The sequence below is a fragment of the Pteropus medius genome, unplaced genomic scaffold (assembly GCF_902729225.1).
Source record: "Pteropus medius unplaced genomic scaffold, Ma_sr-lr_union100, whole genome shotgun sequence".
NCBI classification, from domain to species: domain Eukaryota; kingdom Metazoa; phylum Chordata; class Mammalia; order Chiroptera; family Pteropodidae; genus Pteropus; species Pteropus medius.
This window is the reverse complement of record NW_024345600.1, coordinates 2,020,691-2,047,871: the sequence shown is the minus strand read 5'-3', so window position 1 is coordinate 2,047,871 and position 27,181 is coordinate 2,020,691. Positions and strand designations below refer to the sequence as shown.

Genomic DNA, 27,181 nt, shown 5'->3' with positions numbered 1-27,181 from the left:
GTGGGTAGGAGGAAGGTAGCTTAGCTTTATTTATGAAAATCACTGACCAAACAATAAAAAGCCAAAAGTAAAAAGGCATTTCTAGTTACAATCTGAGCTGAAGTTTTATATTTCTCTATGAATTCAATTTAGAAAAGAGAAATGTCTGAAATCAGCAACAGGCAGGTCCTAATCCACTTTTAAATCCTTCCCCACCAGCATGGCAGTCACGGGGTGCATACTTGCTCTGTGCTCTTGGTAGGTATGAATGGCTTGGTTGTGGGACTTGTCAAAGGCAGCGAGGTCCCTGCAAAAAAAAAAAAGAACAAAGACGGGTCATGACTTGTTTTCTTGTTTTGGCAAACTTTATTATACTCGTGAAGTCAATGAAACAGATTAATTGTGGATATTTATGTCACGGTTATATTTTTTTCAGAATTCCTGCCAAATCCATAGGCAAAATAATTTCACTGAAATAGTCTAGATACTTTTTCCCCTTTTATCAAGCACTCTTTTATTATATGTCAAGCGACCTACTCTTCCACCTCGTTGCAACATTTGAATCAAAAAATTTGGCTTTACCTGCTCAATTCTTTTTGCACTTAACTTCAGACCCTCTTTTTCTTGTCCATGCCTACCCATTAATTATCTTCTACTTGCTTTTAAAGGTATTTCTGTGTCTATAAGATTGTCTTTGAATCGTTTCATTTTCACCAGTGTCTAACCCTCTTTGGCCCATATTAGGTAATCCACATATAATGCTTCGAAAAAAGTGAATGAAATTATCTCAAATTTTAAATATTTAGAAGTGTTAATTTCTATTCTAAAATTATATCTATAATATTTAACAAATTAAAAAATATGTATTATTTTTAGATTGCATTTTACAAAGTATTTTCTTCCCCATTTCTTATATAAATTCAAAGCATAGTTTGATTTGGTTCTTACCTGAATAAGGGTCGTGTAAATTTCATTCTTCCTTGTTCAGTCACCATTTTTAGAGCCAGAGGAATTGCTTCCTCCCATTTCGATTGAATGCAGAGCCGTAACCATCTGAAAGGAAGATTTTTAGGGGGTATGGAGTAGGAAATGAGGAGCACAGGGCAGGATAGGGCAGGTATATTTGAAAAGTACTTTTGTAATGATGAATAATCCCATTATAGTTACCTTGTATATCACTTTACATTATGTCTTTATTCTGAGAATCTCAAATACTTATATATATATATAATTGGAGAAGAGAAGGAAGAGGAGTTTGTTCTTTAAAAAGATCTAGCTTGTGTAAGTGCTCATGTACCTTATATATGTAATTTCTGAAGGAACTGAACTTCGGTTTAAGCTTAACACTACAAATCTGAATTAAGAAAGATTTACCATATAACAGAATCAAAGATTTCTAACTATTCCCATTTCAGGGTCGATTTGGCTAGTTGTGGAGCCTGTTTACCACTGAATCCTTAATTCTAATCTTTTTTAAAGGCAAGAGAAGCTTAGAACAAATTCTAATAAAAAGATTAATACTATCGTCGTATAGCCATTGCAACTATTCCTTTAAAAAAAAACCCACTATAATTATTTATTTAGAACCAATAAATTTGACAAGGATTTCTCAAGACTTATGTATGTCTCATACTCTGCTTTCCCTTTCTCCACCTTTTAGTTTTCTACTTTCTTCCACAGAGACAAGTTAAAATGATGTACCTGAATCGTATTTCAGAATTGTTAATGACATTGAAGTTGTACACCTCTTGCATTCGCTTTATGTGCCCCAATGGAAGAGGTGCCTAAGAGCAAAATAAGAAAGTATAATGTATCATTTCAACAGGATTCCTTGGAAGAAAGGAGCTGGAGAGAAATTCTTAGCCAGATTAAAATGCTAAATATTTTATAACATAATAGTAAGTTAGATTAAAAAAATAATAAAAGAAACAAATGCACACTAAAGTAAATTTTGTGCAAACTTATTCTGGATAAAGATGTTCTACTGGGAGCCAAGGGATAATTTAATTTGTGAAGTATGTAGAGAATTAATTGAGAATTACTCTCCTCAGACTATTTGGTATATATATATAAAATATTAACTTTCAGACCCTTTCCAGAGTCATTCGAATTCTCTTTATACCTTATATACTTTAAATATATTCCATTCTCCAGATTAAATCACAGTTCCTTAAATTTTTCCTCACTAATCCCTTTCCCAGGTTTATATTTCCTCTGAGATCCCTTTTAAATTATCAAGATCCCTAAAAAATATCAGTTTTTAAACTTTTATATTACGGACCCCTTTCAGAATCTGATGAATAATACGGACCCTTTCCTTAGAAAAAAAATACACTTACTTTATTAACACAAATTTCTATATACAATTTCAGGGGGTTCATAAACCTCCTGTGCCCTTCTTGACCTGTGCTAAAAGGGAGGACAGGTTTGGGAGAAAAAAGAAAGAAGAGTTCAGTTTGGACAAGGAGAGTCTGAGGTGCCTGTGCAGTGTGGGCTGAGGTGCCATGAGGTGATGGTAACTCTCGTCGCCAGCCACGACCTCCTGCACAAAACTCTCACTCCACGCTCATTAACCAACTCGCTTCTCAGTGACCGCCACGCGCTTCCCAAAATGTTCAGTTTCAACTAAACTCCAAGTCCACCCTGGTAGGTCACCTGGTTAAGGTCACCTGCTCGGCTCCCTTACTTTCCCCAATGTGTGCCATTCCTACCCTCAAGTCATTGAGTCCCATCATGTTTTCTTTCTTTATGGCCCTAGGCCACATGGTAGTGCTACAGACATTTGTGAAGCTGCGATGACTTAATGCACTGAAAACTGATGCTCTAAGGCCCCGGTTGTCTTGAAATCCTATTCCTCATTTTGCATCAATTCCATAGGAAATTCTGTTCAAAGTCTTCTCCATCCCTCTCAAGGTCCTTAGATCTAAGAGCTCCCTGTCACGCGGTAGTAAAGACTCAGTCGTTATCTCCCTCTCAATATGCAGCATCTTTCAGTCTCACATATTCTTTTAATTACCTGGGTTTAAAACCTTAAAATCTGCTTGGACTCTTCCCTGTTAAACCCCAAATCCAGTCATTCATAAAACCCTGTGCTTTCATCCTGTGCAATCTCCCCTCTCACCTGTCCTGTTCTTTCCTTTCCCACCAGCCCCACCCTCAGGTTCTATACTCCTCTGAGTCCCCCAGCTAACTCCACCACCAGCATTCCTCATGGCAATCCAGCCTTCACATCACCAGCAGAGTAGTTTTCATAACCACCATTTCATCAAATGACTCTTAAAAATGTTAAGACCTTTCCTGCTGACTGGGATAAAATCTAAAATTCTTAGCTTAGGATTCAAGACTTACCACAGCCGATCCTACCAGCCTTTCTAGTGTTACCTTCATTAACCTCTTTATCAGAGCTACGACTTAGTCCCGCAACACTGGGCACACTCTGTCACTTGCTGCTCTGTCACTTGCTGCTCCCTGATTTGAATTTCTCCCTCCCTGCTAACACTGCTCTGCTCAAGTCAAGCCGCATTCTTCCCAAATCCTTCCTTGATTATACCAGTTGGGAGTCCTTCTTCACTAATTAAGTGTTTCTCAAGTTACACCTAAACTATACTTCCTTTTATTGCTAAATTTTGCACGTGGGACCTTTCTTACTTTGGTTTGTAAACTTTCTGAGGACCCGGTATATTTCTTTCTTATATATTTTTATATTTAGCACAATACTAAACAGTAGGCATTCAACAAATGTTTTTAGGTAAATGAATACATTTTATAAATTATTTTTTCCATTAGTTTCCACATTAACCGTTTTTTTCCAAGTTGGGTTTGACATATATGCTATGTCTTTATGCCCATCCTAATTTCTAACGTTTTGAGCTAGTACTTACTCTCTGAAGCATCTGTGCTAAAAACTCATTCAACTGATGAGAAGAGAGATCTTTCAGGTCTGCTGAGTTGAATGCATTTAAATCATCTTCTTTGGCCTAAAATAAATGTTACATAGTTATTTCCATTCATATTCAATTTAATAATATTTATTGGTTTTCTGACACGAAAGTAAAAATGAAAGAAAAAAACAGAAATATAAGAATGTATAAAATTGTAAAAAATAAATTTAAGCCTTAGCTACTTAAATATTTCAGAGATTATATCACTATAACTATGACTCCTGTAATGCATACCACTTAAGTAAAATTAGACTTAATAGTAAGAGTGGAGGAAACTTCTGACATCCTTTGTACTATTCATGTTAACCTACTCAGAGGGTACAGGGGAAATTATTTTTCCTATAAGATTTATTGCTAAATTTTCCATTCAAGAATTATCCAGGGTTCTCTAAGGGTTATATTTCAGTGTATACATGAAGAAGCTCCTGTTTAGGAAGTTTCATAGATGTAAACAAGCAAACTGACAGAGCAAAAGTGCCTCAGTTCTTCCCCAACCGTTGGCATTAGCTGTCGCCCAGGACCATTTTAGATTTACCTGGTATGGGTAATGGCTATATTTGAAGTAGTACCTTTATAAAAGATTTGTGAGGAAAAGAAAAAAGGAAAAATGCAAATATTTTTGCATACTTTTTAAAGAGTTGACAAGAAGCAAGAAAAATCAGAACCAGTGCCATCAACGTCTACTTGTTTCCTGCCCTTAAACTTCACTTTATACATTGGGAGATGGTATAGTATCACTTTGGGCAAACTTGACTTACAAATAGCCTTTCCAAATACATGAGTTCATGAGTAAAGCGCCTATCACTACCAGCCCCATCTCCTTCATGAGTAAAGAAATACTCGTACAATTCAAAAAGAGAGTTAAAAATCACACATCACTACTCACAGTAATCCATCTTTGACTTAAGGCAATACAAGCATTCGTCAGAGTCATATCATAACTGCAAAGATGAAAAAATAGAGATTAAATTTTACTAAAATGCACATGCTTTTGCATAAATGCAATTTTGAAGTTACAGAACATACTTAAACTTCAAAGTTCTTTTTAAAGGACTCCAGAGTTATGGAAATAGGAAATCTTCTACCTGACTTAATTACTGGCATCATCTAAGAACTCAGAAATCCAAGTGGATACCAAATTAATTAATCGCCTGATTATTTTTTAGACAGAATGCCAAAACATCTCAGCAAAGACTGTCATAAGCTTCAGTAGTAAATGCTAAAGCAGCCTCAGTTGACCATATTTAGTGTTTACTGTAGGCCAGGAGCAGTTCTAGGTACTTGGGACGAGAGATGAACAACACAGAGACCTTGCTCTCGTGGATCTCATATTCTGTTGTTCCAACCATCCGACCATCAACAGATCTTCGAGCACTTATGTAACAGGCACTGTTCTGTAACAGGCACCTGGGGAAATACTGGTGTCGCATGAGGAGATCTTTGGGAGACTCTGAAATCATGTGATGATTTTGTTCCTCTCTTTTCAGATGAAAGTGGAAATAAACTCTGACCATTAAGCCAAGAATATTACACTAAGTTTTGTGTCTTCTCACCTTGGAAAATAAATCATATGTTTTACAACAATGGAAAAGGCCATGTAACGTGTAATGTGTGCAAAATTCTTGCAACACACTGCCCTCTCTGTCTGTAAATCATTCTTGCTTGCTGTGAAATGTTTCTATTAGAGAACAGAGATGTACTTGGCCTTAGGGCCTAAATGAAGTAAGTTTTGATCAGAAGTTGTCATCGAACCTGCTTCAAGAGAGTTTGGGCCCAGAGGGAGATAATAAAGGGGTCAAAGCTGTGACTGTCCTTGAATCAGCTGCTAGTTTGTCTTCATGAAGTAGTCAGGCCGTGGACCATAGACAAACCCTTTTGTTTGTCCTCAAGACCGAACGGGATGAGAGGTCCTAGACTGCTCAGGCAGTAAACTACCTTCGACTAGAACATTACTTAGCACTGATTTCAAAAGGAACGATAGGACAGTGAAAGACCTTTGGCTGGTCTGTTTCTTGGTGCCCTGAAACTTCCTTCTCATGGTAATGCAAAGAACTAGTCGGGATTAGCCAAGGGAGAGGAGGCAACCCTCATTTATGGCAAAGTCCTCAGAAAAGTAATGAGTAAAACCAGATATGAGCCCTGCTATCGTGGTGTTTCAATGGAGCAAAGAAGAAAGATGTTAATAATCACACAAATAAATGTAAAATTAATACTGTAGCAACAGCTATAAAGAGGCAATGCATAGCACCAAGAAACCCTAAATAGGAGACTCAACCTGGTCAGAGAGGTCAAGGACTACGTCCATGAGGGAGCATGTCTTGAGCTGTGACTTGAATTAGCTGGGTAAAGAGCACTCTAGTTGGAAGGAACAGCACTCCTGGCTGGAACATAGGATGGTGTGCATCCTGACATGACTTGTGGAAGGCCAGCATTCAGGTCCCTGATCGAGGAAGGTGTTCAGTTTAAAAGGCACAATTGGAGGGGTTTGAATCTCAACTCTTATTTTTTACTTGCTGTGTAAACCTGGGCAAGATGCTTCACCTAGCTAAGCCTCATTTGCTGCCTCTGGAAATGGGGATGATAACTTATAATTCTGTTGTAATGATTAACATGATACTTATGTTATTTTTCTTATTGCAAAGGTTTTCAAGGAAAGGGCAACTCCTCTCTTTCTCTCACCATCCTTGGGCAGAAAGGAGACCCTCAATAATTACTCGCAATGAACTGAACTAATTTATATTTATAATATCATCAAAATTACTCTTTTGACCTCACGGTTAAGGTTCAAACACCTAAGAACTCTACTCTCGTCACTAACTAATCAACAGCTTAAGGAAGGCATAAAACCCTTTCAGATATTTTGAGGATATTCTAGAATTTAGAAGAATGAGAAAGAAATCGCTATAGGGTAAGTACTGACTTGGGTTTTACAGGAGGCAGCCCAGGGGAGTGGAGCCAGGTATTCCAATCAACTTGATTGAGAATATCAGCCTGTGAACAGTAACAATACTCAATTTGTTCCAGAACAATCTTTTCTATTATAAAAATAATTAAAACAGAATTTCAGGTCCTCATATCTACAGTTTTGTCTATACCACTGTGTCAAGGTAATTTCTAAGTCTCTTTTTAAAAATAAATTTATATTAATTAATTAATTGTGTTCTGCTAAGTAATTAAAATAGAAAAATTAAGTACATACAAAAAATAAATATCTAAAACTATTGCAGGTCTCTCTGAAATAGGAAGATTCTACACATTAGTTTATGTTGCTGAGATCACATTTTAAATATAAAAAAATACAATGAAAGATTGAGTTTTAAGTTCTAGACCAATACCTCTATTAAGTAATTCAAATCAGCCTAACCAATAGCCATTAAATAAAGCTATACTGGGCATAAAAAGAAAGAAAGTTTTTAAAAGCCAACCTTATCTTTAAAGTGAGAATACAAGAAATCCTTCCAGTCATCAGTGGTTATGCTCTTGTAGGAAAATTTCTCAATATAAGCCTTTAAGAATCCTAGGAAAACCTCTAAGAGTTAAAAAAAAAAAAAGTATTAATGGAAAGTTAGTTATTTAACTTTTTTTTTGGTGCTTGGCATTGTATAGTTAACCACAGAGAACATTTGGAGAAGAGGGAAGCCAATGAGGGCCTTAAGAGTGAAAGAATGTTCAAAAAAGGAGGTAGGACTTAAGTTGGGGCTGGAAGAATGTATGTAATTTCGTGGAAGAGAGAAAAGAAATCCTAATTATAGGTAAGGGATGACCCAATGAATACAGAAAAGGAACACACAGCGCACGTTCTAAAAGCAATGACCCTAGTTTGACCAAAAAGGAAGAAAATACGATCGGACAGGCAGAATGGGTCGAGGTAAGGAAGGGCCTTCAAAGTAAATCAACAAGGGAGATCACCTCAACTGCCAGGAGTGGGGAAGGTGATATGAACTCAGCACATCTAAATAATGAAATATTATGCTGGCATTAAAAAGTATAAGAGAGAGCTGTACATTCCCATATGGAAGGATATATGTGAAATATTGAATTTAAAAAATGTAGAATAAATATAAAGTACGATCCATTTTCTGTAATTAAAATAACAGTATATAGTTATTTGTCTATTTGTTCATTTACACTTAGAAAAAGATCTGGAGCCCTACACACCAAACTGCTAAGAGTGGCTGCCCCAGGGAATGGGGAGGGGCTGAGGGGTGCTCGTTTGTTACTCTTATAAACTTCTATACCACATAAATTTTCCAATGAGTATATATTATCTTCCTAATTTTTAAAATACTGGTGAGTGGTTTTTTTTTTGTAAGTCAAGCAGCACGATTTTGAACTCAGCAGTTATTCAAGGTTTTAAGAGGAGTTAACATTAGAAAATGATACAGATTTCTTTAGTAGCCACAGACAGAAGGAACTGGAGGAAGACAATGGAGCAAAAAACGACAGTTAAAAAATTCTTCTTGATTTTTCACATTACCCTCAAAAAAAAAGAAAAATCAGAAAATGCCAATGACTTGCCTGGTCCTCCAAGGAGCTGTTCCAGGTAAAAGAGTAAAGCAAAGCCTTTCTCGTAGGGAACCGAAGAATACGCTACGTCGGGGTCTACATTCGTCAGATCAACCACAAGCTTGGTGAAAGGATGTGTATCCCCAAAAGTCTTTATCTGCAAGACACAGAAATAGGTGAATAATCAAATATGAAGACTAGTTATCATCATGCGAACGAGCTAATACGGAAGTATTACGTCACTCTGCAGCATAACTAGGGGAGTGTAGAACTTATGCAGACTTAGACCCTGGAAGTTGTAGGATATGTTAACATAAATTCTGGAAGTCTATTAATGGAATGGCTACTTATGGAATAGTTCCATGGTATTTCTTGCCCAATAATAAGTTTTGGTCTTTTAAAAAACTAGAAAAATGTTTCAATGCCTGGTCAGCAAATTCAACTTTCAGGAGAACTGAATTTAAATGTCAATGAAAAATGCCATAAATATATACCAAATAAAATTCAAACACAGTAACTGTTTTCATTGCAAATACCCAGTGAGGTCTTGCTGGTCACGAACACATTTGAGGTTAGGGTTCAGTAGAATATTACACCAGCACCGGCTCCTTGTTCCACACCTGTAAAAATGCTTGTTGCTGCTTAGGAAAGATGCTTTTCAAACTTAAATTTTTGAACACTGACACAACTTTGGATGACTACTTTTAAAAGTATGACTCATTTACCGAATTCTGTAGTTCTCCCCATCCTCCCAGAGCATGAAAATGTCTGAACTTTTCACCAAACAATCGTCCACAAATGTGGCGTTCCAAGTACACCGTATGTCCTTCATTTAACCTGAAAAAAAAATTTTTTAAAGAAAAATAAAAACAGTGACATAGCTGAGAGGAAAAGGCATTTTAATCAACATGGTATTTTCTTAAAGCAAAGCATGATCACTATAGTCTAGGCAGGCTGCAAGGGGGCTTCCCTACATTTAATTCAGAATACTGAGAAGCCCAGCCCAGCAGAGGGCAGCAGGGAAAATTAAGCCATGGTCCTGGTTTTACACGTTCAGGTACTACAATAAGACTACACCGGTAACTAAATAACAAACATAAACTGAATACCCCTACTCTACCTAACAATGTGACAAGTGTTATGGCATTTAAAAAAAAAAAACCCTTTGTACCAAAGAGATATCAAAGAAAAACAAGATGTACACACAAAACAGTTCAGAATGGTTAGAAGCAGGGAAAGAAATTAATAACAAGAATCAATAAAAAAAAAAATAGGAAAAAAATCATACCAAAAGTGATCCCAAGTTTTGTTGGTCACTAGATTTCCTGTCCAGCTATGAGATATTTCATGTGCGATAACCTAAAGGAAATAGTGGAAATGATTAGAAGTAAAGCTGATTACCTTACTCTAAAAAAACCCATTATGCAAGCATTCTAATTCTTTCAATTCCATATTGTTCCTTTTTTTTTAAGCATTAGCTGAGATATTCAGGGAGTTACTTAGTTCATCAAAATAATCATAATTTAGACAAAGACAAAAAAAATAAAGCAGTTAAAAAATTAGGAAAACAAAACAATAATTTGTAAAGATCTATGCCCTCCAATATTCATGGCAGCACAATTTACAACAGCCAAGATATGGAAGCAACCCAAATGCCCATCAACAAACGATTGGATAAAGAAATTATGGTTCATATATATAATGGAATATTACTCAGCCATTAAAAAAAGTGAAATCCTACCATTGGCAACGACATGGATGGACCTAGAGGTTATTATGCTGAGTGAAATAAGTCGGACAGAAAGATAGATACCATATGATTTCACTTATATGCGGTATCTAAGGAACAAAAAGAACAAACTAATCAAAAACAGACTCACAAATATAGTGGACAATTTGGTGATGGACAGAGGGAAGGGGAGTTGGGAGGCTGGGAGAATGGGGTGAAGGGTTAAAGAAGTATAAATTAGAAGTTGATAGCTGGGCATGGGGAGCATGGCAGAAGGGATGCAGTTAGCATTAATACGTTGGCTAAGTGGAGGGCCAGGTGAGGGAGGAGGCAATTGGGGGGATCGTTTTATGAACATTATAGACGTCTAATCAATGTAATGTATACTTGAAACTAAATAAATTTATTTTAAAAAATTAGAAAAAAATCATTTAGAAAATATTAAATGGATACATGACTCCATTAAAAAATATTTCATGAACATATGAAGAGCTCAAACCATAAAATGTTCTTAAATCTGTTAAATCTAATTGTTAATGTAAAATGTCTTACATTTATCTTTCATAACCATATCTTCAACATAATACAATGGATATTTTAAAATCAGTTGACTTAATACTTCTTGAGGATAAGGCAAGGACAAAAAAATTTTAACTTACGTTGGAGAGTGACTTGTCACCTGCCTAAAAAAGAAAAAAAAAAAAATACCTTAGTATTTCAGTTATCAAATTACAGACTGTTTCTTAAAAGACCACTTATAGCAAGATACAGTATCCTGGCATTCACGAAACACTGTATTTCTACATGTCACTCCAAAGAATTCAAAAGAGACATGCGGTAAGAAAATAAAACAAAAAATGCAGGACTAACGAACTGCGTGATTCTTTCTCTTCCTAATCCAAGAGAATTTTTCCAATACCAGGAGGGCCAGTATACTTGTCTCTAACATCTAAGAAACATTTCTCCTACTTCCACTCTTTATTATCTTATCTTATTTACCCTTATTTACCTTCTTTCTCTTTATTACCCACAGTATATTTTTTAAAAGTTTATAGTGTCTCCTATGATTTATTTTATTTTACTTATTTAGTTGCTAATCCATTGCTCACTTGGTTCTAGGAAGGATTTGCTGTATTTTACAAAGGTATATAAAATATAGCTATATATTGTGGCCTAATCCTTTCTTATACATGGTAAACTGAGGTTTTGTTTTGTTTTGTTTTTTATACCAGTACCTATATGCCAAGTGCAAACGATTTAGTTTCTTCGTCTTGATACATAATTCATCAGTGAGTTGGTATTACACAGCCCCTGACCCTTAATATCCCAAAACGCCTCATACATAATATTCTTTTCTCTCAAATGGCCAAATTATTTTCTTTTGAAAGATGAGATGATAATAACCACAATAAGCAATAAAATTAGAAACAAGGGTTATATAAATAAAAGATTAAAAAATATTATTAGAGGTCTAAGATTCTTCATTTCTAGGATTATGTTTGAGGAGAACTCAATTTCAAAGGAAGAAGTGTTTCCACTTACCAGCAGAGTCGGAGTTACAAAAGTGAGGCATGGATTTTCCATGCCACCATAAGGGAAGGATGGCGGCAGGACCAATAGGTCGTACTGCCCCCATACGTACGGGCCTCCCAGATCTTCTGCAATTTTAAGCATAGATTCAGTCTGGAAAATTAATGAATATATATTTGTATATCTTCATCATTATAATACATTTCTTACAAGTATATATTATTTTCTATGAAGGTTAGAGCTAATGATGCTTATTTTAAATGAAAACAATATTAAAAAGTAACAAATGCAATAAATAACATATTTGATTTTTTACCACATCACTTAACACTATCACATTTCATACTCAACACCTTAAAACAACTGTCTACCACAGTTATTGAAAAGGGTGACTGTATGACCAACCTCAGAAAATTCATAAGCTGACTTTTCCACCTGCTCTTTCTCAGACCAGACCAATGTTCTTGGGCCAATTTGCCTGCAAAATTAAAAAGTCTAATAAAAAGGAAATTCAAGGCAAATTACTTACCAGGTTCTAGGAAAGTTTAAAGTACTGTACACAAATCCTTACAGAAGGAGTGTGATGTACCATGTGCTTACAGGGCAGCGGTGAGATTCAATGGCCTGAGTACAAACGTGCTGTTGTGTAAGCAGCCACTGATGTGCAGCTCTATATGGAGGTACAGTCTGGGCCGGATGAAAACCGAGACATAAAGAACCCCCAAAGGTTAGCTTACTGGCTTCTGGAAAGACCTTGGGGCATCTAGTTTCCTCTCGTAATCTCACAACTATAGAAACCCAGTCACAGCTAGGTAAGAGACTATTCCAGAACAGGGAACTTTGTTATGCATTTAAAGGCTGAACACTCTTATACCAAAGAAACATATAGAAGAAAAAGGAAATCTTGTCACATGCTACAACGTGGATGAACCTTGAGGACATTATGCTAAGTGAAATAAGCCTGTTACGAAGGGACAAATACTCTATGATTCCACTTAGGAGATATCTAAAGTAATCAAATTCATAGAAACAGAAAGTAGAATGGTGGTTACCAGGGGCCACAGGGAGGTAGAAATGGAGAGGGTACCGAGTTTTAATTCTGCAGATGAAAACGTTCTGGAGATTTGTTTCATGATAGTATGAATATGCTTGGTATTACTGAACCATACACTTAAAAATGGTTAAGAAGTTAAAATTTTATGTCTTTTTTTAACACAATAAAAAAGGGAAGAAACAAATAGAGCTAGTTATACATCATTTAATAGAGTTCAAACTCAAAAATACCTTTCTCAAAAAAAAATATTTTTTTTCATCCAAATTTCATTTAAAAAATTTTATGTAGCACAAAATCCCAAGCGACAAGACCTGTCTTGGTGTCCTGCCCCTTCTGGAGAGGCAGTGGACGCTAGAGCAGTGCTTCTCAAACTTCAGTGTGCATACAAATAACCTGGGGAGCTTGTCAAAACACAAATTTTCATTTAGTTGGCCTGAGCTAGAGCCTAAGAAATTACATTTCTAACCAACATCCAGGTGATGCCAAAGCTACTGCTCTAGGCCACACTGAGTAGCAACAGCAACCAGGACTGTCCAACGTAAATTTAATGAGAGCCACAAACAGGAGCCACATATGTAATTTCAAGTTCTTGTGGCTACATTAAAAAAAAAAAAATGAAACATGAAATTAATTTTAGTAACATATTGTTTAACCAATATATCCAAATATTATCAATTCCACCATGTAATCAACATAAAAATTTACTAATGAAAATACTTTACTTTTGTTTTCATACTAAATCTTGAGAAATCCAGTATGCATTTTACAGTTATAGCACATCTCGAGCCTCACGTGGTTAGCGGATGCCACTCTGGACAGCGCAGGTCTATGCCGCATGGGTTCAGATGACCTAGGTTTGTTTGGGTCCTGGCTCTGACATTTCCTAGCTGTATGACTCTGAGCCAGTTATTAAAACTCACCGAGCATTGGTTTCTTCATTGGTGAGTTGGGAAAAAATATCTACCGTACAGAGCTGTAAGGGTTCAGTGGGATAATGCATCAGAGTTGGTACATAATAAGACCTTTTAAATGTCAGCTGCTGTTACAATTATTACAGTTATCATTTAGTGAGTTCTTCCAATAGGCCAGCTTTACATATGTTAGGTCTGTTAATCCTCACAAAAATCCTTGGAAGTAAATCTTATTATTTCTAGTCTTTAGGTGAAAAAAAAACAACTCAAAGAGGTGAGTCGCCCAAGGATGTACCTAGTAACAGCTGGGGTGGGAACTGGAATCTGTATTTGCCTGACTTTTCTATCATGTCCATATTTCTGGCAATTTAAAGGATGTGATTACTACAGATATTATTAATTTTCAGTTGTTTAGAAGAAGAAACAAAAAATTAATAAGGGCACTGTAGCTATTGGTAAAATTTTAACATCTTATATTTCTCTAATCTTTATAGGCTTCCAAGTGCTTTAATATGTTTTATCTCATTTGTTTCACATAACCACCGATTTTTAATCTACAATTAATTTGTTACTTAACATTTTATAATTAGATTTAAATTTATTCTAGAGCTGTCAACTTATACACAAATGATCTACTAGTTAATCCGGACAGAGGTTCAAGATGCCTGAGGTTTGATCTTTTCATCGATCTTTTCACCTCAAAATTTGTAAAAGCTCACCTGCTTTCTAAGGCTCCAACAACTAAAGCAATCAGGTAGCTGGGGATCGGTACCTAAAAAGGGCAAACAAAACACACACCATATGCTGGAATTAGTGTTTGAAAATGTTACAGAGTAAGGCAATTTGTATTTAAAAGTTAAGTGAATTCCCTTTCAAATCTCCAGACATTAGTATGGATTACTTTCCTTTTGTACTTCTCAAATAGTTCTCTTTTTTTTTTTTAAGGGTCAAATAGTTCAAAATTGTGATGTAAAACATTTCAAAACATTTATTTCCCTTTTATTCCATTAGGAAGGAAAGCTTCTGAAATGTGAAAAGGATGATTGCACATATTACACAGTACATTTTAAGCATTTCTCAAAAATTAACCTGTAATAAGGCAACTGTGCTTTTCTCTTAAGTTTTTTTTTTTTTCTCTCTTGACTTAAAAAACCAAAAATTTTAAATTCCTTTTTTAAATCCACTCCTGGTGTATTTGAGAGACATATAAAATAATCCAGCAAAAAGAGGATGCGGAAGGTTTGGGAGCTTGGAATCTCAGAAGCTGGGGTGAGAGCCAAACTGTCCACTGTGACTCGCTTACACGTTATGTCAAGGAGGTTGATTAAAAAAGCATACACACGTGCATGCATGCGTGCACACACACACACACACAATTCGTTAGAGGTCAAAGATAAAGTCAAATTATAAGCTACGTAGAAATTTTAACTCAAAGGACTATAACAGAATCTGAAGACAGCTCTTCCTTTTGTAAACATTTTTGGCCTAAGACAGCTCTTCCTTTTGTAAACATTACACAACCACACACCACAGTCTGGTATGAGGGCAGGCAAAAGTGTAACTTAGAGAAGCAGGAAATCTGCTAACTGGGATGAGGGAATCTGGGGTCTGATGCGCTCTCTACTATGTCTATCCAGCAACCTCTTTCTTCAATACAACAGTGTAAATAGAACAAAATATTTCAAAAGCACAAAAGAAATGATGATAACAAAAAACAGAAGCTGCTTTCTAAATTCTGAAATATTTCAGAAGCAATCCTGCTCTCTGGATGAGTAACACTATTTGTTGTTCACCACCAACTAAAACAAAAACCTAGACCCTAAGATCTTACTTTTTGGCTGAATCTGTATATTTTCCTGCTTGGGTCTTCTGGGTCAGGTGCTTCTCCATCACGAATGGCACTCATAAGTGCCACCAAGTCTTTAGGGACAGACACCTAATGGAGAAGAAAGGTTATTTCCAGTTATAAATAAAAGGCTCTATGTCTGTTGAAGTACTTGTGGAAAATAACCTGTTCCTCCCCTTTGTGACTATCTATTTAATAAATAGACTGTGAACCCAATAAGTTCATGTGTATCGGTTTTATAAATAGAATTAGCAATATGTAAAACTGGCTTCTTTAAAAATAAATGTGAAATATCTATCTATCCATTTATCCATCCATATTAAGACCTGGTAGAAACTAGGTTAAAATCTCAGCTCTGCCACTTGCTAACTGCATGAACTTGGGCAAATAACCTCCCTGAGCCTCAGCTCACCCATCAAACAAGAGTACTACTTCATAGGATTGCTGCAAGGAATAAATTATATAAATGAAGAGGCCAGCACTGTGCCTGGCAATAGTAGCTACCACCACCGCTCCCCAGTGCCCCTCGAAATAGATGCTACAGACACTTTAGGGTAGAGAACCCAGTTTTAAACATTTATATTTAAAATATAAACTTAAAAATAGAACTTGTCAAGGGTCATGATCGTGAGAAACTAAAACTTATCACCAAGAATTATGAAACAATTTTCTCTGGATTATGTATAGAAAATATCTCTATGAAGCAAACTCTATGGTTGCTTAAATATGCACCTTAACTCTATGATTCTGTAAGTTTTATTTCTAATGAATGCCAGAATTGAGGACTATCCTCTGAATATTGATGCTCTAGTAAGCATTCATTCCAAGAAGTGCTAGAGTTCCACCTTTGTCCTGCATGACCCAGTACTTAGAGCTACTATGGTGGCAGGCAAAGAATCAGGAGCTTCAGAATCACAGATCCTAGAGCTAAAAGCATTCAAGAAATAATGTGGTTCCACTTCCTCTCTTCATTTATGAAGTGATATGTTATATAGAAGGCACAACTGAGGCTGTGAGGTCGTAGACTTACTCAAGGTCATGCAGTCATTAAGTGATGGGGAAGAGTCCAGAACCTGAGACTCTTTGCCTCCAAGTACAGTTTCCTATAGAGCTATAAGAGGTGTAGTTGGGTTGTGGGATGATGTGGCAATCAAAAAGGCCCCGTACATACAGGTTGGTCCTCAATTCTATCTGCTTGGTCTAACGAGGGCCAGCCTCTGGGATAGTATTTATTTATTAATTATAATCTACCTTTTCCTGAAAGAATTAGTATCTATGACAAGAATAAGCTGGAAATGTATACAGACAAGTCTGCAATATATGCTCATTAGTATGCCCAAATAATGTTTATTTGGCTATAAAGTGCATTTATCTCGCAATTGTCAATTTTTAAAAGTAAAAAAAAAAAAATTGTTCCCAAATTCTCATTTTTAGGTCCAGAATTCTACAATCTTTTAAAAACCAGAATGGTACTCAGCTGCTTTTTTTACACTTATGTTCAAAACTGCCTTTAAAACAGAGATTCAAAATGAAGTCCACAGTTTCTTTATTATATATTTCAGTAAGAATTAATTTTGTAAAATTCAGTGATTATCAACTGATAATTAAAATTCAATTATTAGCTCTGCTCATCGTTAATACCGTATTTACTTATATGGATTTTTTAATTTAGTGAATAATTTGTGACATTTACCTCTGCACTGTAAGTTAACTTCACAGAAGGAGTGTCTTGGCAAGGAAGAATCGCTCTGCAGTGGATGGCCTGGGGGTGGGGAGAGGTAAAGAAAAGAAAGAGCTATTTCTGTTTCCTATAAACCAAGTCACTAAGAAATCATGAAAACTGCAGCATTGTTCTTATACACATTCTTTTTAAAAATAAAAATACACCTCACATTCTTTGGGATCTTTCAAGGTAGCAACAATTGATTTGTAGATTTAAAAAATCTGATTTTCCCACTTTAATGTATGGTCAGCACTCACAGTTCAGTTGAAGGATGAGTAATGTGAAGTGTTTCCTACTCTGTGCTTTGAGCAATAGTAGTGCCCAGTGAGAAGCTGTTAGGAATCCTGAGAAAAAAAGACTATCTGGTGAAACAAATTTGGGAGCCGCGACATACAATATCTGTCTTGAAGAGTCCCTGGGAACATAAGCCTCTTGAAGGCTCTGAAAAGACCTACAGGAAAGAAACCTGTCTGATTTCTCACACTGATTTTAACATGAAACCTACTTATTTCTAGTCAGTTACTAACATCTACTGGGACACCAGTGTTCTGATGAACACAGTCTGAGAAATGTTGCTGGAGTCCTGATGTTTCAATTGTGAAGTTAACTCTGAAAGTAACAACTAGGAAGAAAAGGAGGGAGAAGGAACAGTCTCTCTCAATACCATGCAGACATAGTCATTCCTATAACATGTAAAGTGTTTCTTCGCTTCCACATCAATCTGTCATAAATGCTGGTTCCATCAAGAAGAATGGACAGAGCACCTACAATTTTGTCGTAGCCTGTTGACAAGTAAGTCTGTTATCTATTCCTGTGGGCAAAGGAACCCCAGCCTCATTGAGAGTCTACTGAGCCTAAAGGAATACCGATCCTCTGAACACCTTCAGATTTCTCTGAAGCTGTTTTAAGTCCTAGACAGATTTCGTGCTACCATAAACTACCTTAAAACCCCAAACTCCATCCTTTTTTACTTTAGGTCTAGCAGATTCTCCAAAGATATGAGATCCCACATGACTTCTAGATGAATTAAGTAGAACTAGAAGAACTATCTGGTTTTCTCTCCCAAAATGAGGTTCTAAGAACATGCCTTTAGAGTTTCTTAATTGTCTTTGGTTAAGGGTTTTTTTATATGTATTTCACTGGATAAGACCAAACCCAGGCAAATATGTATAGAGAACAACTGTAAGCAAATTCATCAAAGTCATGTCTATATGCTTCCTGCCAACTGTATAATTTCTGAATTTACCTGAAATCTCTTTCCTCTACTTCAAAAACTGTTGCCAATAAGAAATGGAATAATATAGTCAAATTATATTATATTACGCCTCACAAATCTTACTTTTCTTGCCAACTTCAGTTTATGGACATTCTATAAGAAATACTAAGAATCAGGTATTACTAAGAAAGAGAATGCATAATTTGTACATTCTTGCCTAGAGTATTTTGTCAATTCCGGATTACTGAACAAAGGATTTCTTAGATTAAAAAGATATTTTTATAATGACTTCTTGATTTCTATGTGAAACAAACAAACAATAGAAAGTAAACATGTCTAATTCAAGTGCCAACACTGCCTCCTTTTTTATAGACTTTCATTCAATATTGAGCCTACCATAATTATTTGTCACGCAGGAATAGTAAGAGGATTAAAATATGTGAAGTACCTAACACAGTGCTTGGACATATAGTAAATGTTTAATAAAGTGAGCTCCTTTAATTGTAAACTATTTGATTACTAACAGAATTAGGCTTTTTTTCTTTCAGAAGAGAGTTTGATATTTATCTTTGTGACAGACTATCTCTAATTATATGGTTCTTCGTTTTTAAAGAGAAGTAGTTTAAATCATATTATTTTAAAGGTACATTTAATATATTTATATAATACATACATTTGTAAATATGTAAGAAAAATCAGGAAAAGCTATACACAACTCAGTGGTGGTTACCTCTGGGCAATGATGTCTGGAGAGAATTGGGAAATCTGATTTTTCACTTTCCACTTCTTTATTGTTAGCAATTTTCATAACCAGTATCTATTTTATTTTATCAATGTTTTCATTTTATGACCATTTATTGAGTACACGCTCTATGCTAGGTACTGAGATATAAATACAAATATGACCTAGATAGTCCAATCTAGGTAGACATGTTTTCAAATTAAAGGAAGTTTCTTTTAGAGTAATAGATGAATGTGTTGATAGTGAGAGATATAAATAAAATATGTTATTTTTATAGTTTAAGATAAATTAAAACACTATCTTAGGTAAGACCCACATATCCGTAAGACCCCTATCTACTTTGCTGCATTCAGCTTCATGAGCTGGGAATAAGAAATCACTCCGAATCCTTTTTACCTGGCACTGACTGAAGAGATATGGGTGCTCCTTCCCGGAAGTTTGTTCAGGAGTGAGCCACTGAAGAGCAGAAGAGTTTGGAGATGTCTCAAAAGAAATTTCTATAACGACTTCTTGATTTCTATATGAAACAAACAAATATATTAGCAGAGTATAATTCAATCTAACTAAAATTTGAATTCATAATACATGCACTGAATAATATAAATATTATATGAGATCTTGTTACTGATCGAGAGTAAGCTCTAGGAACGTCGCATCTTAAGTGGGTAGGTTTGCCTCTCACGTTCCTACCTGAATTCCAGCCTGTGAGTCCTTTTCATGCTACCGTGCTAACTCCTTAGGAAGACCTAATAGGGACTAGCACTAAATACCCCACTGTGTGTCATATGCTTTTTTGATTCTGTGATATCGTGTAATCTTTTATGACAGCGGGAAAGTGGAAGGAGTAATTTTGGAGCTTTGACTATCCCCAGCGGTGGATGCCAGAGCATAACGCAGGGCAGTGCTGGTCTGACTGTTATTGGAAAAGCCACAGAATCGAGAGTGCGCTTTTAGAAACTTGGAGTCGTTTTTATGTTTGTGGAATCTAGTTAATAAAAAAATCTGTGCTTGTATTTAATCTCTTCTTCCTAGCACTTCATTTGCTTTACAACATTATCAGTCTGGGAGGGATTGATGGTTTGGGCATCACCCCAGATGGTTTGAGCGTTACCCCACTCATAAAGAGGAAATAGCAAGAGCTCTGGAAACCAGCGGCTGTGCCTGAGTTTGAATCCTGATTCCACCATTTACCAGTGCTGTGACCTTGGGCAAACTATTTGACCTCCCTATGCCATGGTTTCCTCGCCTGTAGAATGGAGTCAATGAAATCTACCTCACAAATTATGTGTGGATGTTTCCTCTCTTTTTCTTAAATGGGAAGAGAAGGCATGAGAACATCGGCCACTGAAAGGTGGGGGTAGATCACCCTTGCCCTAGGCCACTGGTTTTCTACCCTTTTTCCCTCCCCCATATAGCAAGGAGTGGGATATACTCCCAATATGACAATTCTGACTGTCATTTTCTTGAATAAGTTACTTTATCTCTCTGAGGTTCCCTTTCCTCATCTGTAAAATGCAGTGATTACCCCATCGGGTTACTACAAGAATTAGATAAGATTATATCTAAAGCACTTATCTCAAGATTGCTACAGAGAAATGGTTCTATGTTTGTCATTGTTATCATTCCATTAATAAAAATGGCTGGCCTCTGGGGAACAGGTGAAAAAAAGTGCAGCTTGTCAAAGCTTCCCAGGTGATCCTGAAATGCCTCCTTACGATGGCATGCTCCCACCATCACATTTTGCTAGATGTTGGTAAAATGATGAGTAAAGAAGTAGCGGTTATCAAAAGTCCTATTCTTGAACATTTCATACAATGCATTGCTTTAGTATCTTACGAACATACAATTTTCACTATAAGCTTCAGTCTGAACAGTAGAGCAGCGGGAGTAGAATACCAATTACTACATATACACGAACTAAAACTAGGAAAGAAAAAAATTAAAAATACATTTCTAAATTGAAAACATATTTCCCCCATTATTTAGCTCTAAAAGAGAAAGAGGATAACGTTCATACTTGCTCAGAGCAATGGGAAGAGAGATTTCCATTGGCGATCCTTTGTAACTTTGTCTTTCTCCAAGAGCATATTTGACTTCTTGTCCATTGATGACCACCTTTTCTATTGTAAGGTCCTTTGTATCCAAAATCTAAAATTAAATTAACATTTTTAAATGATAGTTTTATATCCCAAAGAAAATTACAGACTAGAACTGGTTGCTTAGGGAGAGTAAGAAACAGTGAAAGTAAGTGAATTAAAGGAGTCAAAAGTTAGCATAGTTCCCATCACTCCGGACTCTAAGCTTCCTAAAAATTCTTGGGTTCTAAGATATGCATAATAGTTACACAAATTTTGTGCTTTAAGTAAAAATCAACTCTTTAAGTTAAAATGCCTTTGCTTCTGCCTCCTAAAACTTAACTTCTGTGCTATGAAAAAAATCGTCTATGACTTAAGTTTCTTTCATCATGACTCTTTAATATGTTTCACCATATATTTCTTCCTAGAATTCATACAGTCCTCTGTACTTTCATACATCCAAAAATTAAAACAAACCTTGGCACTCGTTAGGCAAATACACAGACTATAATCACTACTGTTGTGTATCTAGAAAAAGCCCACGTTGGTATGGCAACTCTGACCAAATGACCCCACAGAAGACTGGGAGAGCCTATCTCCTTGCCATGGCCAATTAAGGGCAACTGCTTTGGACAGGAAGGGAGTGGCAGCAAATATGAGTATTTTCTATCCTAATACTCCTCTGAGCCCTAGACACCATATCCTTTCATTATCTCTCAACTAATTTCTCGTTCTAGCATCTTCAACCTTCCTATCCTGCCAAACTGTTACCAAACAACCGAAGCAAGCCCCCTACATTATTTTTAAAACTTCGTTTTGTCCTTCTGCTCACTGATAACTATTCATTTTTCTCTTTCCTTTCTTAAACTCCAAGGGCAATCTATGGCTGCTATGTCCACTTCTTCCTCAAACTCTCCTTCCTTCCCCCTCTTCAATCTGGCTTCCAGCCTCTCCATTAGTGAAAGGGCGCTCTTTCTGATTGACAGGACTTTCTGTTCAATAATCTTGACCTCTGTCCACTCATCCATAGCCCTTGCAAACCATATCATCTATTTGAAGTCCTTCCTAGCTTCTTTGCTTTTACCCATAAATGGTTCTACTTGTCTAATGCTTTTTCCTCCCCCTCCTTTCTAACTCCTAAATGTGGATATGTCCCAGTGTTCCAGCCTTACTAGATTCGTCACTTCCTACTTCTCACTCATGCCCACATAGTCAGTTAATACCACTGTGCTGATGACCATCAGTCTGTTTTTATAATTGCATCCCCTCCCGAGGACTTAAGCTGGATATCTCTAATTATCTGCTTGATATTTCCATTGGAAAGATGGCCTCATATTCTATAGGCTTCTAAGAATTCTCATGAGGCAATCATTGTCTCCTAAATTGGCCCCCTCCCATGATTTCTCTGTTAAGGGAACCCTCAAGGTATCCATGAAACATTCAAATAATCCACAATTGATCCCATTTCCCAATTCCACATAGCCAGTTAACAAGTTTTTCTTTCACACTGCCCTCATACTTTATTTTCTTTCTTTCTATCACCACCCTAGGTCACGCCCTGCTTTAGAACTATCTGCTCTCAGATCTCCCTACCTCTGGTGTCTTTACCTTGAATCTGGCCTGGACTAGCATGGGGAGTTAGAAGGCAGGTTGCCTCTTTTATACTACCTGTGGGTCATAAGCTCAGGAAAAGTCACAAGGGCAATCATTAATTTAATTCTCACCTCTCTGGAATCAATAATATTTGGTTGGGAAGAAATTCTCAACCTGGTTTATTTATTTTTATTATTTTTTTATTTTTTAAAGAGCAACCAGATTTGTTATGAGTACCATTTGTTTGCCTCCGAATCGGTAATTATTTCTTTCAGGTTACTCTCTTTTGGGGGTATCTCAAGTGTTGCCCTTACTCTAAATTAGTAGAACTGACTTATCTTCCTGCGCTTGCATATTCAGAATATATGGCTTTATTAGGTTTATTTTATTAAGAATAATAGAGCTATTCCTTTGTCCCTTCATAGTCTAGTACCTATTTCTAAATATCTGGTTTTAAAAATTTCACTTGAATATCTATATACATAACTACTAATGTTTATACTACTCTTGTAACCATAAGGATGAATTAATTGGGTCATTTCCCAGTGGAACACATTCTGTTTTCTGTATTGCTTAAACTTTTCAAATCTGTTTGGAATCAGAAGAATCAGGTTATTATTCTATTTTTTTCATATCCTCTGTACTTACAACAGTTGGCCCAATTCTTTCCTATAGTACTTACTGAACTGTGTTATAATTTATTTTCTCCATTAGACTAAAGGTTCTTAAGAAAACAGAATGTTACTTAGATTTATATTCCTAGGATTTAGTACAGAGCCTGAAAAATAGTAGGTGTCATGCCTGAAGCAAACCCTGGACCAGGTGAAAACAGAAAATGCAATGGTTAAGCTCTATATCACTCCCAAATTAAGGAATTCTCCTTCAAGTTTCACTGATGAATGTTATTAAATAGTTGATCAAAAATAGTAACAAGAAAGAAAAACAAAGGAAATTGGTTAGCTGACAAGTTGAAATTGGTATTTTTCAATAAATACTTATTGAGCACCAACTATGTGTAAAGCCAAGACACCCATATGTAGTCGTAAGAACTAGTTCTACTAATGGTAGGCAGTTACTGAGGATATAATTTAATATATCTCATAATATCCTCTTTGAATAATATCCTAAGCAGCTGGCCAGTTCCCATGGAAAATAAAACTGATTCCCATTTTGCACAGGCGTCTGGGAAAGTCCATGTCAGTCTTGGGTCCACTTCTGTGTTTGTGTCTAGGGCTTTACACCATGTATATTGCTTTTCCGATCCTTCTCTCTTCCCGCAAATTCTTTAATTATTATTAAATCTTCTTATACTGTATATGTCTCAAATTCATTCTGCAAGAAAACAGGCTTTAAATTTAAAAAGTGTTATGCCTCATTATTATGTCTCTATTTACATTTTCTACTTGTTATTTGCAGGGTGCTATAATAAAAAAACCATGGGGTTATGCGTTAAAACTGAAACCAAACCAAAAAACACCTTGATTTGATTCCCAGCTCAGCGATTTACTTAGTGAAGACTGGTGGGTTTGCAGTCAGAAAGATCTGTGTTCCATCCCTGGCTTCTGCCACTTACTAGTTTATGATCTTGGCCAAGGCATTAAAACCTCTTCTGAGCCACAAACTGAAAGAATGCCTAAAAAACTGAAAATTTCAATGAAAGAAACAAATGCTTGAAAGTTACTACAAATAAGTACTAAACTTCAGTGCAAATAGCAAAAACCCTTTTAAAAAGACTTTTAGAAAAGCTGGAAATTAGTCCTATTAGAACTCCTTCAGCATCCCCCAGCATCAAGGACTACACGAATGGGAGAGGGAAAGAACATATGCATTGGGTCCTGGCATTGGGTCCTTTCTCTCCATGGCAGTGAGCTATGATGCCATCTCACCTTCAAGATACGCTTAGCACTATTAGCAGTGCAATTCATATTAGGCTTAGCCACTGCTTTCTAATTGAATTCATCCATTAATTCATCAAACTTTTGAGTGTTCTCTACATGCGAGGTGCTATAGACTGAGAACCTGAGATACACACAGACATGAAACGTCATCTCTACCTTCAAGAGTCCATAATCTGGTGGAGGAAAGAAATAAGCTAACTTCACATAAATAAAACCAAACTCTTAGACTCAGGTTATTGTTATAAATAAGGAAACAATTAATTAACAAAAATAAATAAACAGATGTCACTGTACTACAACTAGCCTTCCTCGTATAAACTCTAACATTATTATAATTCCAGGCTCTAATTTACTAAACAGACATGCCAACCAGAAATCATAATTTAAGTATCTTTTCTCTAGATCAGGAGAATATCGAAACAATGGACAAGTTTTTAGATTGATACATTGAAGGGACTTTTTTTTCAAATATAAGCCTCCTGATGCTTGCTTACTCATGGAGCAGAGGAAAAGCTTTCTTTTATTTTTTACAAAACGCGTAGAGTGCAAAGTCATATTAAGTGATAATGAGCTATCAAAATTCAATTCTTTTAATAAAAAAAGAGACTGCATTGAAACAGGACTTTAGTTCAGCCAATCTTCCTGGGAAAAGCTGCCTGCAATAAAAGATAACATAGTACCTCAAGAAGACCAAAGTTCAATCTACAGAGAAATAGTCACTTTCTTGCTTATACTACTTCCATTTATTTTCTTCATTATAGTCTTTTTGGTGACTTCTTACCAATACATAGAAGAGTCAGCCTATTTTTTAAATCAACATTAGTCTAGCAAAATGTTAAAGGACAACAAAGAGTAAGAAAGTTATTTGCTATATTAGCTCATATTAATGACTCAAAATACAGGCCTATTACACAAGCAGGAAAAAGAAGTATGAAAACCACTAATTCTTATTTAAACTTTAGTAGCCATCACCACACTACTTTATGCAAAATACACTGTGGTTGATCTTTTCTTGTCCCTCTTATTTCTAAAATGCGCACCCATGAAATTCTTCAGGTGAAAGGTACAATCCAAATACTATCAGACAATTTGAGTAAGAACACTGAAAACAGGTTATTTTGTACAGATAAAATAATTTAATAAAATTCCATAAATCTAAACAAATTTTTCATCATTCAAGTGGCTGGAGAGCTTGTAGAAATACTTTTTTTAAAAAGCACAGTAATTACTTGCTCTTTGGAACCCATTACTAATACACTGTATTGAGACATCCTTAGAAAGTTTGAATGGCCCACACGTCTTTAAATTTCTAAAAGAGAAGAGTGATAAGTCTCAAAAGTAGGAAAGACCGTGACCCTGGCGAAAAACAGCTGCATCTAGAGTTAGCGGAGACTGGAAGTATCAAAGTAGGGCGGAGAGAGGGGTCTGGTGCTGGGATTCCTAAGGGGTTTGAGAACGACTGGGCAGGGAGACCGAGAGAAGACGGCGATTGGTCGTGTCCTGCAGACTTCAGGGGTTGAAATAAAGGTTCCCAGGAAGGAAGAGCGGGATCCGGGATCCGCAGGATACGTATCTAAGTCTTAGATGAGAGTGTGGCCTGAGGAAGGTGCGCTGGGGACTGGAAGAACTCTGAGGCCTGAGGAGGGAGTTCTGGGCTCCAGGCCGTGGAAATGGGGAGGCCACGGGGGGATTTTTGCTGGGAACTAGGATTATGGGAGTGGGGGTATTCGTGCTAAAATGAAACCCGAGCCCTGGGTGAGGTGAGCAGCGCGGATGTGGCAGTAGGATGTGCCCAGGGACTGGAGAGGGAGTTTGGGGGGCAGCAGGGAGGAGACACTTAAGTAGAAGTAGGGCATAAGAGAAGGGATGCACACACGTAAGTTGGGTTGGGAGGCGGAGCAATAGGGAGAGTGGGGCTGGAGAAGAGGACGCTGAGAAATGAGTGGGGGCTAAGAAGGAGGTGCAGAATAAGGGGTGAGGGCTGCAGAGGGGCACCGAGGGGTGCGCGGAGCAGATAGGGACGTGGAGCTGGGAAGAGGCCGCAGCAGGGTGAGGGACAAGAGGCGGGTGGCCAGGGAGAGGCGGGCACTGGGCGCGCGTCCCACCGTACCAGGCTGCGCAGATTGTCCTCCTGAGACTGGACCGTGAGCGCGGCGGTCCCGGTCAGCGCCCGGCGAGTAAAGTCAACGCTGCAGCGCAGGTGCAGATGCTTGGTCCGACAGATGGAAGCCGGAGAGGCCAAGGAGCACGTATCCACTACCTCTGGCATGGCTCCCGGGAGTCCCGCTGCACACCGATCACTAGCTGAACACTCAGCTGCCAAGACTACTCGACTGAAAGTGAGAGGAGGAAGAAGGGAGGTAAAGAACTGGAGGAGGGATTCGCGGTGCCCGCCGGGAAAGGAAGTTTCTAAAAGTCAGAGAAGAGTGGGGAACGGC

The 27,181-nt window shown here is 36.9% G+C and overlaps 1 protein-coding gene across 2 annotated transcripts; it reads right to left on the bottom strand.

Annotated features, from left to right (window-relative positions):
- Window positions 1–27,101, bottom strand: LTA4H (leukotriene A4 hydrolase). Of its 2 annotated transcripts, XM_039874068.1 has the most exons (19): window positions 26,854–27,101; window positions 21,195–21,325; window positions 19,574–19,694; window positions 17,190–17,258; window positions 15,482–15,586; window positions 14,370–14,422; window positions 12,091–12,163; window positions 11,698–11,838; window positions 10,815–10,838; window positions 9,715–9,785; window positions 9,152–9,263; window positions 8,439–8,583; window positions 7,346–7,449; window positions 6,841–6,911; window positions 4,807–4,861; window positions 3,861–3,956; window positions 1,681–1,763; window positions 928–1,032; window positions 1–286 (listed from the first exon to the last, which is right to left on the bottom strand). In XM_039874068.1, the coding sequence occupies exons 1-19, from the start codon at window positions 27,010–27,012 to the stop codon at window positions 169–171; spliced, it is 1,836 nt and encodes a 611-aa protein (XP_039730002.1). In that variant the 5' UTR covers window positions 27,013–27,101; the 3' UTR covers window positions 1–168. The 2 variants fall into 2 exon arrangements, with proteins under 2 accessions (XP_039730002.1, XP_039730003.1); XM_039874069.1 differs by lacking the exon at window positions 1,681–1,763.
- Between the last annotated feature and the right edge of the window lie 80 nt (window positions 27,102–27,181).

What these genes read in the sequence shown, in the direction of transcription:
- LTA4H (XM_039874068.1), bottom strand. Translation starts at nt 27,012, where the DNA reads ATGCCAGAGGTAGTGGATACGTGCTCCTTGGCCTCTCCGGCTTCCATC. An exon ending in ATCTCTTCAGTCAGTGCCAG is followed by an intron (nt 17,259 to 19,573) that starts GTAAAAAGGATT and finishes CCCCACCCCCAG; the next exon opens with GCCATCCACTGCAGAGCGAT. An exon ending in TATACAGATTCAGCCAAAAA is followed by an intron (nt 14,423 to 15,481) that starts GTAAGATCTTAG and finishes TGCCCTTTTTAG; the next exon opens with GTACCGATCCCCAGCTACCT.